The following is a 13,193-nucleotide window of genomic DNA, read 5'->3' on the forward strand; positions in this document are numbered from 1 at the left end:
CTGCTTTTTAGTTATAACTTGCTAAAACACACCTTCTAAAAAATAAGTGGGTGTATTCTAGCAAATGCCTATAGGAGTTGCTAACATACACCCACTTATTTTTTAAGAAGGTGTGTTTTAGCAACATTCACCTTAAGGTGTATTAAACAACTTTTTAGTTATATCTTTGCTAAAACACACCTTAATAAAAACTAGTAGGTGTATCTTAGCAAAACCATATATATATATATATTATGTAAAGTTTATTGTAAATATTCAACGAGGTTGATGATTCTTCTTGGTCTTGCATGAAATGTATCTCCCTAATATGTTCAACCTCCACGGGTAGGAATCTATATATGTTCATGCCTGTTTGTATTTTTATATGTATAAACTCCGATCTAATTGTAATTTCCGATCCAGTTTTGTTTTCTTCAGAAATATGAGCTTTATTTAAGAGTCATGTTGAGCAATCATCATACTTGTGCTCCTTGTACTTGCTTCACCTATTTTCTTAATTATATATATATTTTAAAAAATATGAAGAACAAATGAATGATATATATATTATTAAAAATTTATCTACCCGATGCATGGAAAAAGAAGCTCCTTATAAAAAATTTTCAATGTCATTTTATTTGTGTATCACAATTTATTTTTTGGTCAAAATTTGTGTATCAACTTAATTATGTGAATGTTTTGCATGTTGGATCCTCTCAGCCTTGGCTGGAAGTGGCATTCTGGTGTTGGTCTTTTGTTAACTTTGCTTGGACTTCAATTTTGGGTCTGTTCTAGGTACCCATTTACGTGTGAATGTTTCTTTTTCCACCTCCCGTGCTTTTTAGAGGCTCTTGGTTTGTCCGAATTTTAAAATTTGAACATGTAAAAAAGGCGCAAAGCCTCTCATTTTCACACGTTCAAATTATACAATATGGACAAACCAGAAACCTTTGAGAAACATGAGGAATGAGAGAAGAAATTCAATTTACTTGTTCACCCTAGTTGAGTGTCTTGATAATAACTATGAACATGATAAAAGGGTAGGTCTTGAATACGTTTTTAACCCCAATTGTGGAGGAACTTGACAAAGAAAACCCTATTGCTTGCGGGAGAAGATTCTCTCAAGTGACATTATAGTTATTCGGAATCTCGACCCTTAAAAAATAAAAAGCTGAAAATATTTATGATGTAAAAAAAGCGGTGTTTGAATTGTGGAATCGATTCAATGGAGAAAACATGAGAGACTCTTAATGAAAGATTATGCTGTCTTAGTTAAGACAAAAACACTTAACATATTTTACGGACAAAGCTCTCAAGCATACAAAAGTCTTGAAAATGCCAAGTGATGCTCTTTTAAGGGCCACATGTTACAGATTATAAAAAATTATTTTAATATCAATAATTCAAAGATTAATTTTAAGAGTATGAATGTTTGAATGATTTTGAATTCAATCTTAAAACTGTGGCAACATTATTGTAAACTCTTGAAGTTGAACGTTACCGTCTATATGGTCATATTTGACTCGAGAAATTAGTTGCAACAGTTGTGTACGAAAATACCTGATTTCACATAAAAAAAATTGAATGAAAAAAACACCAAAGTCTCTAGTATAAATATTACAAGTAATATGATTAAATAATAATAGATTCTCATCCCTCCTTTTTCATTATCTATAGGCATAAAGTTTTACAGCTAGCTTAAATTGAAGTAATTGAGTGTGAAAGTTTTCCAAAAAAGGGGAAGTGCAAGAGTAAAGGTTTTATAAAAGAAGTGAATGCCTTACAATGCTAAAGTTACTCATAACCAAGTTAAGTAGAATGTTTGCTTATTCTTCAAGCAAAAAATATTGAACCCTTAAAGCCATTACTTAATTTGTGTAGAAATACTTTTAGCTTTAATTTGTATTCCACGTCTAACTTCCTGTATTTATGTTCCCATAACCATTCTTCTAAGTTTTTTTTTTTTAATTTTTATGTTATGTATTTGTCACTCTAAAGAAAGAAGCAGAAAAATTTAATCTAAAGGGTATGTCTCAAGTATATCCATAAGAGCAAAATTATATTTGCTGGAAAGCACAATGAGGCTTCAAGCTTACTCCAAACAAAGTTCTTTGGTTGTGTAAACGTCAACAACATAACCAACTGATATATAGTTAAACATGGCCTCCACATAGTCAATATCAAACCAAATTTGGATAAAACTATATAATCTAATAGTAAAATGTGTTATGTTTAGTTTACTAGCAGCATAAAACTTTAACTAATGGATCAATTAGTATACTTTTAATGTCTAACAATGATTTGGCTTCAAATACCAATAATTGTAATACTTCAAGTTTTGGTAAAATTTTCTATATAGAGAACTTCATTTTATTTGAATATATAAAAGTAAAGTCACTTTGATTACTAAAAACAATTGTAGTACGAAAGTCCATATAGGATTAATATTTGGCTGAATAAGGCTATAGGATTTTGGGAGGCATTGTTACATTCTCTATAGAAGTTTTTTTCTTTTCTTTTTTTAATAGGGTTTTTTATCGAAGGTAATCATATTTGAGGCATTGTCTGATATTAAATAAATATATCTCTCTTACTTGAAATTTGAACATTGATTCGTCATGTTGTGAGAGTCTAACCTCTTCCGTTGGACTCAATGTCGTTATTATATAAGAACTTTAAATATTAACTAAATCACTTTAGTTGGTAAGTATTATTCCATATTAAATACTTTTTTTTAACCATTTCTTCATCAAATCATTAGATGGTAGTACAATTTAATTTCATTTCATTAGGATTATGTGAACAACAAAAACTTGGAAATGCATCATACTCTACCTACTACTTTTTAGTGGGGAAGTTGGATAGATAATATAATATTATAATATAACAATTTTTTTTCACCAACCTATTGCAATGAAGCTTCATAAAGGAGGAAGAAATGATGGAGCTACACCTTAGCCCTTAGAAGATCAAACAAAGAAAGCAAAAATGACAATAGCAAAGGCACACCAAATAGTAGTAATAGGAAGCATTTGGGGAATCAAAAACATCTTTCATTCTCTTGTAGCCATCTTAACCACTCTTTTAGTTATCACAACAATTTATTTAACACAAGATAGAGGAGAAAAACTATCTCAAAAAGTAAATGTCTCTATTGACTCATTGTCTTCATCAAAATGTGACTTATTTTCTGGTAAGTGGGTTTTTGATAATGAAACTTATCCATTATACAAAGAGAATCAGTGCAGTTTCTTGTCAGATCAGTTGGCTTGTGAGAAATATGGAAGAAAGGATTTGAGTTACCAAAATTGGAGGTGGAAGCCTCACCAATGTGACTTGCCTAGGTTTTTCTTTCTCTCTTTCTCTCATCATGCATGACATTTTTTTAAGGATTAAATGAGTTTTTAGTCTTATAAAAGTGCCACCATTTGTTCCATAATCGATGATAAAAGATTGCAAGGATATTTGATATATTTGAGGCGGTTTCAAACTTACAACACCCCTCTTCTCTGTATTTAGTCTGTGTGAATTTCATTGTTATGCTCTTTGAAAACCAAAATTTGCCACTATTTGAGTTTAGTTCCTTCATAAATTTTATTAATTTGTGCAAAAAAATGAATGTTTTCAACCCGTGTGTTTAGCACCTATAAAAGAAAAATAGAGACTAAAATTGAACAAATTATTTGTGGAGGGTAAACTTAAAAATTTGTGAATTTTGTAGGGACTACAAATATATTTAACTTTTTTAATATTGATTTTTGTTATGGTTTATATATACATATATTTATGATATGATTAATCAGGGTTGGCTATGTTTTTGAGGTTTGTGTGGAATGTGGTTATTATTTCTATGTTAAAAAGGTTCAATGCCACAGCATTGCTTGAAAGGCTAAGGAACAAGAGGCTTGTGTTTGTGGGGGATTCACTCAATAGAGGTCAATGGGTTTCTATGGTTTGCCTTGTTGATTCTATAATACCTTCATCTCTCAAATCCATGCAATCCATTGCCAATGGTTCACTAAACATTTTCAAGATCAAAGTAAGAATTTTTGAAAAATATATAGAGCTCTTTGAATATAAATTAGATAAACTTAGTAGTCATGTCATCTATGAAACACGGATACAGACATGGACACCGGATACGACATAGACACGCCGACACAACTAATAATTTGAAAAAAAATCACAATTCAGTGTAATTACAAGTGTCGGTGTCGTATCGGTATCGGACACGACACGTGTCTGACATCGGGACATGCCTAATCTAAGGAGTGTCCGTGTTTCATAGTCATAATATTATTTGAACTTTTATGTTGCTAATGGTTGGTTAATTGACACATTTAATCAAGGAATACAATGCAACCATTGAGAACTATTGGTCCCCATTACTAGTAGAATCAAATTCAGATGATCCAGTAAACCATAGAGTACCTGAAAGGACTGTTAGAATCAAGTCCATTGAAAAGCATGCAAGGTATTGGACTGATGCAGACTATATAGTTTTCAACACTTACCTTTGGTGGAGAAGGCCTCTTATGAATGTTTTGTAAGTTCAATTAACCTAAACATCACTTTCATTGATCAACTAGCATGTCAACAACTCCCATTTCCAACCACCATATGATATGTTAGTGTGTGTCTATATATAAAATCTCGGAAATTAATAACATTTAAAAGGGCCATGGCCATGGCCATGATAACTAGTAAGTGACCGTAGTTAAGGAAACAAAAAGTAAACTATGTATCGAAAAGAATATTTTTTATACTTTTAAGAGGTTAACTATATCGATTCCAAAATAATATTATTATATTTAATTCTTTAACAAATGTTCTATGAGCACTTGTTAGCATTTTTCAATTTAAAAATAATCTTTATGTTTAAAAAGTTGCAATCACATTTATTTTAGTCGGTATTAGAAATATAGGATTAGGTAATTGGTTAGATGAGTTAGTTGAAACTTTTGTAAGAGTTAGGAGTTGTTAGCAAGTAGTTAACTATTGATAAGCTCTATGTATAGAGCATGATGTATTCATTTTACACAATATTTTCAATTAGTTTATGGAAACATATTTTTGATCCTATAAATTTTTCCTTTTGATTCTATAAAATTTTTCTTCGACTATGAGTCCTACCTATTGTATAGAGCATGATGTATTCATTTTAAAAAATATTTTCAATTAGTTTATGGTTAAATATATTTTTGATCATATACAATTTTTCTTTGATTTTTAGTTTCTTCTTCAACTATGAGTTAACATAAAAGAAGGGACCGAAAGAGAAAATGGAAAACTTTTGAAGAACTTAAAAGTCAAAGAAATTTTTTAAAGAGACTAAAACGAAAAGTTGATATATTTATAAAGAGAAAAGCATATTTTTTAACCCATTAGTTTATTATGTTTTTGAACATGCAATCTCATATCAATATGCTATGCTCTCTATGGAGTATTACAAACGGTCGGACAATTGGGACTCAATTAACTAATCCAAAGGAATAATATGACAAACAATTTCAATTTAAAAGATTATATTAAAATGTTTACAATTTCATAGACTAAATTAACAATGTCCTATAATTTGAAGGATGTAGAATGCATGTTCCAATTTGAGAAATAATAAATTAGATCATTTATTGCATAAACTTTCTTATTTTATCTTTATCCCATGCAGTTATGCACCCACTTTAGAAATTGATTATGATTGAGAATTTTAGTTAAACACATGCAGGTGGGGATCATTTGGTGACCCAAATGGGGTTTATAAAAGAGTTGAAATGCTGAGAGTATACGAAATGGCTATGAGAACATGGTCTGATTGGTTGGAAGTTCATGTCAATCGTAACAATACTCACTTGTTTTTCGTTAGCATGTCACCTACTCATGAAAGGTATACACATATATCCAAAGGGCAAGTCCATCATATTTCCCTTTTTTGATCCCATAAGTAGATGCATGAGTTGAGTATAGTTCACAAATCATGAAGTAATAATTAATTTAGTTTATTGGAAAAAAGATACCAATTTATACTTGTAATATATTCAATGGATATAAACATATATGATTTGTAATAGAAAAAAGTATAATTTGCAGGGCTGAGGAATGGGGGGCTACTAAGGGTGACACTTGTTACAAAGAAACAGATATGATTGCAAAAGAAGGGTATCAGGGAAGGGGAACAGACCCTAAAATGATGCAAGTGGTGGAGAAGGTGCTTGATGATTTGAAAACAAAAGGTTTAAATGTTCAAATGCTTAACATCACACAACTCTCAGAATACAGAAAAGAAGGTCACCCTTCTATCTATAGGAAACAGTGGGAACCTCTAACTCAAGAACAGATATCAAATCCAAATGGTTATGCAGATTGCATACATTGGTGCCTACCAGGAGTTCCTGATGTATGGAATGAGCTTCTTTATGCCTATATTTTCAATCAATAACAAAAAATTTCACATGACAAAGCTTGGAAAAAAGCGTCGTGTGTGAAAAAGATACCTTTGTACAACCTTCTCAGGCTTTTCGATAATTTTATACAGCACACATCACATAATTGTGAAGCACATATATCCTTCCCTTTTTATTTTAACAAGTAGGGTAAACCCGTGAAAAATCACGAGTCTGATAAAAAATGACAGAAAAATGGGTAATTTGACATGTGACACAAGGTCTTTGTTTTATGTTACAATATAGTATAATAGACAATAGATATAAGTTATAGAATAAATCAATAGATAAACTAGTTCAAGCGACACCACCAATACTAACATTTATATCCTAAACCTGGCTCCTAACTAGATAGCACGGACAAGAAAAGAAGAATCAGTAGAAACCAAAATAGATACACAGAAGAAAATGTCGTAGATCGATGTCCTTGAAACCAAACAAGCATATATGTAATAAAAATCCATTAGCAATTTAGCATCACCGAGATATGAGAAGTCTACAAACTTTAACATTGAAATAAATTAGGAACAGTTTCACGTCGGAAATGTGCATCTAATTTAAAATTACCAATGACATGGAACAGCAAGCTAAGCAGTATCTGTTGCTGGTTGGGTCACCCCAGACTTCACCAAAAGCTTAGTCAAATTCTCTGGGGAGCAAACTTGATACTTGACTTTTCCAGAGGGTGAAAGAAAAACTTCTGCAAGTTCGAGCTTTTCTGAGGTAAGACTAGTGCTGTCCATAGTTTTACTCAGCACCTTCAATGCAAGTTGAACTGCTTCTTCCCTTGTGATATCGTCCTTGTAGTCCTGTTTTAGAATTGACTGTGCTGCCTGGTTGTTTGCACCAATAGCACTGGCTTTCCAACCGCCATAGTTTCCACTTGGATCACTCATGTAAAGTTGAAAGCCGAAATTTTTGTCCCAGCCTGCGAACAGGAAAGAGACTCCAAACGGACGGAGACCACCAAATTGCGTGTATCCTTGCTTAGTATCACAGAGAGATTGAACCAACTGCTCAACAGGCATTGGCTCTTGGTAAGCAAAGGAGTAACGTTGTGCTTGGATCCTAGCAGTGTTGATTAGGATGTTGGCATCAGACATAATCCCAGCGACAGCACATGCAACATGATCATCAATCTTGTACATTTTCTCAGTTGAAGTTGAGGTTTGAAGCAGCTTGGATGTCACCTTCTTTTCACCAACCAGAACAACCCCGTCTTTTGACAAGATTCCTATTGCAGTACCAGCATTCCCGATGGCCTCCATTGCATACTCCACTTGGTACAAACGTCCTTCAGGAGAGAAGATTGTTGTACGGCTATCATATCTTCGAGACATTTTGATCTAAGTTTTTAAATCAAAACAAAGGAAAAAGGAAAAGGAGACTGAATCAAGTGTTTCTTTGGTAGATGAAAAGAACAAGGCTGAATTTGAATAAATTGACACTCTTGCAGAAGAATACATAACTACAAGTAGTTTTATGTATAAATAAATTGATTGCAATTTTGTAAAAAAAAAAAAAAACTCTTTTGAATAACTCCATGAATCTTTTAAAAACTTGTCAACCTCTACATAGCCTACAACAACAACAACAACCAAGCCTTATGGTCTGTCATATATCATATCACTATCCAACTTATTAATATCTAGCTATTTCTTAATAATTTATCTTATAGTTTTTCTCCCTCTGGCGATTGAAAAATCCTCCGTCGAAGCTATGCTCCCTACAACATAATCTATAGGTCTTCTCTCCACATTCGCAAACCACCCAAGCCGAGTTTCTACCATCTTTTCTACAATAGTTTCAACCGCAACTCCCTCTCTAATGTTTTCATTTCTAATCCTATCTCGTATGGTCTTACCACATATCCAATACAACATTCTTGTCTCTACATAGCTACAAGGTTACAAAATATAATGAGACAAAGTCGGAAACTTCAGTGAAGTAATCCTATAAAGTATAGACAGTGATCTACAGTTCGAGATTAAAGCACCACTGTGAAAGAATAAGGCATAAGTCCATGATTTATTGTAAAAGAATATAGTGCTTCAAGATACAAGCAGGAAACTGAAATATATATGGCAGCAACATCAAGACTATAGTTTGAATTCAAATATGTAACAAGAAGCATTACAGCCATAAGTCATAACAACATTTCAGTCTAACTTATTAATTTCTAAATCCTTTCCTAATAATTTCACTTATAGTTTTTTCTAGGTCTTCCTTTGCTGCTAGTGATCTTACTATCCTACATCTAATGTACTTTCCTTACTACAAAAATCTATAGGTCTGTAGCAAGGATTATAGTCATACAAGCATAATTAACAAAATAAATTAAATACCCTGTTAGGATAAACAGCTTATTTTACAGCTTATAGCATATAAGCGCTTATGAATAAACTATTTCTACAGCAAACGATAAAATAAACTAAAATTGTTTGTGTAAAATCTATAAGCTGTTTTCATAAGCAATCCTAGAAATCTTACGGGCATAAGCTGAAGAGTGAAAACAGCTTATGAACATAAGTTCCTCAAACAGTCTCACAAATGCTGCTTATGCCGGTAGATTAGCTCAAATAAGCCAATCGAAACATGCCCAATATGTTAAATCAATATCACAAAACAAACAAACAGTTGCAACATTAAAAAGCTGCAAACAATACAAGGAAAAATCACATGAATTACACAAATCAATGCCAAACAAAAGAAACCTCCGAGAAATATAGATGTAATACACAATCCCTAAACTAGAAAATCTGAAAAACATGGTGATAAAAATGAAAAAGTTGAACGAAATTTAGAAACCTAACTTCCAATACATCACACTACAATCTCAATCGCAAGTGTGTGTTTAACCCTAAACAGAGTGAGAGAGAGAGAGTTACCAGAAAAGGGAAAGACGAAAGCAGCGATTGAAGAGAGAGTGTGTTGTTGAGGTTGAGACTTGAGAATGGTGCTATTGATTTGAATGATCTTGAGCAGGAAGAAATAGAAGGAATAAGCACATTTCGTTTCCAACAAGTCAAGAAAAATTAATTATTTCATTATTTATGTGATTTACTTTGCATATTTTTAATTTCACAAAAAAATAATAATTTAAATACATAGAATTGATTTTAATTTAATGTGAGTTGAATGTTGTGAAAATTACTCCCTCTCTTCTTTGTATACAAGAACTCTTTGCCATTTTAAGAAAAGTTGTTAGTAAAATTAATATGCCTATTTTGTGTGTTAATATTACGAAATTATATTTTGTTTGCACAGTGTATGTGTACTAAATTTGACTTTTTATATTTCAAGATAATTTTTTTTAATAGTGTTACAAAGTAACGAGGCAAAAAGAAAAGAAAAAGAGGGAGAAAAGAACTTAAGTTCCAAGCTTATCTCTCAGGATGAGAGATTCCATGCTAGGCAGAAGACAGTTCCGGTGAGTAGGGAACCTTGCATGTGATCCTTCCTTAGACATAAAATCTGCACACATATTTCGTTCGTAATAACATGCACCAATGTTGTATTTCCATTTTCATGTAGAGCATCTTTAATATGAAGGATGTCAATAGCATAACTCTGCAAGGTATGATCACGACCAACAACAATCAGGTCAACTGCTTTCAAACAATCACTCTCACATATAATGTTGACATAGCCTTTTTTACTACAAAAATCAAGACCTATATGGATAGCACGTAATTCAGCTAATAACGCATCACTTCCAACTTCATAGCGAGAAAAACCAGTTATCCAATCTCCATCATGGTTGCGAACAACACCACCAATACCTAAACAACCAAAGTCTTCTAAAAAGCTACCATCAATATTGAGTTTAAGTGTACCTTCCGGAGGGGGGATCCAATGAGCTAAGAGGCGCGATGAGTGTGGGTACAAACAAGGATTGTCATAGTAAGAAATACATTCATCATGTAACAAAAAGGTCTTTCGCACCACATCTTGGATACGACAATGTTGATCCTAAAAAATAGTATTGTTTCTCCAACACCAACCATACCATACTCCTGTAACAAACAACATAGAGGAAGTACCCTTTGTCATCTCATGAAGCCAAACCTTGACATCAAATTCAAAGAAAAAATTATTATAACGCCTCATATTCAAGCAGAGCCAAAACTCTCTAGAGTGCGGGCAATCACGTAAACAATGAAGAATATTTCAAGACAAGTTATTAATACTAATTAGGGGTATGTTTAGAAAATAATAATAATAAATGTATTTAATAATTTGAAAAGAGCTTATATTTATGGACAAATTTTTAGTCAGATGAGTGTTTATATATAGGGATAGAGGGAATACTAAATTTGGGATAAAAAAAATTGAAGCTAGAATTCATTTGAGTAAATGATCAATCATCCATCGAAATAAATTTGTTGAACATCAAAATTGACCTAATTTTTTCAAACGTCGGTAAGTTTACCTCTAAACTTTTACACTTATGTTCAAATTTCCCTCGAAAGTTGAGAATAAAATAGGCACATTGATCATTAATGGTGTTTTTAGATTGAAAGTTTAGGAAGAGAAGAAAGGGGGAGACTTATTTTTCTTTTCTAAATCACAAACAATATAATTTTTGTTTAAAATAAATTAAACGAGATTGAACTATTATATAACCATTTGTTATGTTACTATTTCAATTTTAAAAAAGCATTTTATAAGGTCCGTAATTTAAAAAAAACTTAAATGACTAGATACAACTTCAGTATACAAAAATAACCCATAATCAACATATGATAGTTATAACAATAATGCTTAATTATGTCAATACATAATTGAGAACAATGTCATCCAATACCAATTGTTGGTGATGTTTGAAGGAATTGGAGTTACATGTTCTGAAGAAGAGTTTCCTGCTCATCAAATGCTTGTAAAAGATTAGTCTGAGTTAAGAATAGTATAGTTAGGTTGCACTAGGAAACGTAGAAATTAACATCAAAAGTGGTTCTAGTTCTCTTAGCTTTGTCATTCAGCATTGACCACTGACCTTATCTTAGTCTTTGATCCTCCAAGAAAAAGCTAACATCAAGCCGAGGAAAATTATAAAAAACCTTAACATCAAGTCTTTGATCGTATCAGTGGGAGTTAATGATATGATGATCAAGCAAGAAATTCTTATGATAATGATGCACTTTGAATCATAGTTTTAAAAATCAGACCGATCATCGACTCGGCAAGGTCACTAGATCACTGGGTTAATGGTTGAACCACTGGTTCACTGGTTGAACCATTTGACTGAACCAAATTAAACCGGATAACTCGGCTATATAACTCGGACTCTATAAAAAAACATACATATGTATTAAATTAGATTGAACTGAATGGATTCATCTCTATTTTGTTTATAAAAAATACTTATCACACCTACAAAAGGTCAAAACTCATTAACTGTTATGAAAACAAGTAAATAAAAACAATAATAGAGAGAAGAAGAAGAGAGAATAAGGAGAAGTATTCTTATTCACTGGTGTGTCCCTCAATGCTACAAAGGAGCTCTATTTATAGGGAAATATAATAGCTTATGGACTAAGCCCAACAATCTAGTAGATAGCCCATTAACCAATTTGCTATTTGGACATCCACTATTAATATTTATAACACTCCCCTTGAATGTCCATCGAGGATATGCCTCGTTAAAACCTTACTAAAATAAAACCCAATGAAAAAAAAATTCTAGTGAAGGAAAAAGAGTACAATATCCTTTTGAATTTGAACTGCCTCGTTAAAAACCTTATTAGAAAAACCCAATGGGATAAAACCTTGGTGAAGGAAAAAAGAGTGCAGAATACAGTTATTTCTCTCCCTCATGAAAACAAATATCTCTTAGACGGCGAAGACCAATTCTTAGTACAAGTTTCTCAAAAACTTTACTTGGGAGTGACTTTGTAAAAACATTTGCAAGATTATCACACGAACGGATTTGTTGAATGTTGATATCACCATTCTTCTGAAGATCATGTGTGAAAAAGAATTTTGGAGAAATATGTTTTGTTCGGTCTCCTTTAATGTATCCTTCTTTCAACTGAGCAATGCATTCTGTATTATCTTCATAAATGATTGTTGCATCCATTCTTCTAGAAGATAAACCACAATTATTTTGTATATGTTGAATCAATGACCTTAACCAAACACATTCTCTACTTGCCTCGTGAAGTGCTAAAAGTTCTACATAATTTGATGATGTTGCTGTCATGGTCTGCTTTACAGATCTCCATGAAATGATTGTATCTCCACTTGTAAACAAGTAACCCGTTTGTGATCTACCATGATGAGGATCTGACAAATAATCTGCATCTGCATAATCAATTAATTCTAATTTGGGTACTTTGGGATAAAACAATCCCATATCCATTGTACCTCGAAGGTAACGAAGTACATGCTTGACCCCGTTCCAATGTCTTTGCATGGGTGAAGAACTATATCTTGATAATAGCAAGATATATCAATGCTCCTATTGCACTGAGATATGGTACTTCAGGACCAAGTAGTTCTTCACCTTATGCTTTGAATTAAAAGATGAATAGTGGAGAGAAAATCAACGCCAAAATTTGCGTGTAATCTGACCTAGAATGGTCCTCCCCAACCCCTAGGGTTTTTGGTATCACCAAGGAAAAAAAATAGTTGCATAAAAATATGAAACATATGATTGATGTGAATGAGAACGTTGGCTAAATGATACGATGACACTTTTTAAATACACATTTTGTTGGAACACATGAAATGCTATAATGTGAGTTAAAAAAAGTTTCATTTCAACTTTTTAAT

The 13,193-nt window shown here is 32.3% G+C and overlaps 2 protein-coding genes across 2 annotated transcripts; one reads left to right on the top strand and one right to left on the bottom strand.

The window, feature by feature from the left end:
* The first annotated feature begins 2,967 nt into the window (after positions 1 to 2,967).
* Positions 2,968 to 6,537, top strand: LOC11410088 (protein trichome birefringence-like 34). The gene is made up of 5 exons (XM_003623319.3): positions 2,968 to 3,323; positions 3,841 to 4,018; positions 4,329 to 4,525; positions 5,705 to 5,863; positions 6,067 to 6,537. Exons 1-5 carry the CDS (start codon positions 2,968 to 2,970, stop codon positions 6,413 to 6,415), a joined length of 1,239 nt encoding a protein of 412 aa, XP_003623367.1. The 3' UTR covers positions 6,416 to 6,537.
* A 257-nt stretch (positions 6,538 to 6,794) lies between these two features.
* On the bottom strand, positions 6,795 to 9,465 carry LOC11416697 (proteasome subunit alpha type-4). The gene is made up of 2 exons (XM_003623322.3): positions 9,308 to 9,465; positions 6,795 to 7,765 (listed from the first exon to the last, which is right to left on the bottom strand). Exon 2 carries the CDS (start codon positions 7,757 to 7,759, stop codon positions 7,007 to 7,009), a length of 753 nt encoding a protein of 250 aa, XP_003623370.2. The 5' UTR covers positions 7,760 to 7,765; positions 9,308 to 9,465; the 3' UTR covers positions 6,795 to 7,006.
* Positions 9,466 to 13,193: the final 3,728 nt, after the last annotated feature.

Source organism: Medicago truncatula, chromosome 7 (genome assembly GCF_003473485.1).
Source record: "Medicago truncatula cultivar Jemalong A17 chromosome 7, MtrunA17r5.0-ANR, whole genome shotgun sequence".
In the NCBI taxonomy this organism is placed as follows: domain Eukaryota; kingdom Viridiplantae; phylum Streptophyta; class Magnoliopsida; order Fabales; family Fabaceae; genus Medicago; species Medicago truncatula.